A 1,118-nucleotide genomic window follows, 5' to 3' on the forward strand; every position below is an offset into this window, starting at 1 on the left:
ATACACACACACACACACACACACACACGTATATATATATATACAGTATATAAATTTTAAGTAAACAACAGTTTTGTCAAAATACTTAACTATTTTTATATTTTACTAAAAATCACGTTGAAACAAAGAAACATTTTATGACAAAGAAAATCGTCACTTTTTTTTAATTAACTGAATGAAGGGAAACAAAAACTACATAAGGAGCATTAACACTGACCCAGACAGCCAATGGTTCCATCCAGACCAATGTAGTTCAGATCGGCCTTGGCGGCCTGTCGGTCTCGGGGGTCCTCCTGGCTCCAGTCTCGCATCTCAAACACTTTCTTCTGGCGATACGCTGCGTTGGAGTCAAAGTTGATCTTTGCATCCATGCACATCACTGTTGGCAAACCAACAGGATTATCAGCTTTTAGTTCATTCTTAATACAGCAAAAGCCAACCCAAATGATGGTTTCATTCAATTCCACCTTCTAAATATTTACACAATCATTGTTAGCATCCAGGAGGCTGATGTCAAAGTTAAAGCCAAGGACAGGCCTGTTCTAAACCTTATTACGGTACTATGTTTGTCAGTACTCGTGTCACTACACTGTGTGCAGGTTGGTTGTATTACGAAGGAGAAATTATTCAAAACTTCCACAGATAATATGATTTTTAAGTAATTAACAGCTTCATGTGAATGTGGAGTTTAGTAGCTGCTGAGGGCTAACCTGTTCTGCTAGAAAGCCAGAACAAATCATCACTGTACAGGTCCTTCTCAAAAAATTAGCATATTGTGATAAAGGTCATTATTTTCCATAATGTAATGATAAAAATGAAACTTTCATATATTTCAGATTCATTGCACACCAACTGAAATATTTCAGGTCTTTAATTGTTTTAATACTGATGATTATGGCATACAGCTCATGAAAACCCAAAATGCCTGTCCCATAAAATTAGCATATTTCATCCCACCAATGAAAGACAAGTGTTTTTAATACAAAAAACACCAACGTTCAAATAATCATGTTCAGTTATGCACTCAATACTTGGTCGGGAATCCTTTTGCATGAATGACTGCTTCAATGTGGCGTGGCATGGAGGCAATCAGCCTGTGGCACTGCTGAGGTGTTATG

General features: G+C 37.1%; 1 protein-coding gene across 1 annotated transcript in view; it reads right to left on the reverse strand.

Moving 5' to 3' along the window:
• The window catches only part of sucla2 (succinate-CoA ligase ADP-forming subunit beta), a 78,605-nt gene that overhangs the window by 14,291 nt on the left and 63,196 nt on the right, over positions 1 to 1,118 (reverse strand). Inside the window, exon 7 of the mRNA XM_037686637.1 lies at positions 218 to 379. Coding sequence (XP_037542565.1) covers positions 218 to 379 — 162 coding nt within the window. The remainder of the gene's footprint in view (positions 1 to 217; positions 380 to 1,118) is intronic.

Source organism: Nematolebias whitei, chromosome 13 (genome assembly GCF_014905685.2).
Source record: "Nematolebias whitei isolate Nwh7 chromosome 13, NemWhi1, whole genome shotgun sequence".
Classification (NCBI taxonomy): Eukaryota; Metazoa; Chordata; class Actinopteri; order Cyprinodontiformes; family Rivulidae; genus Nematolebias; species Nematolebias whitei.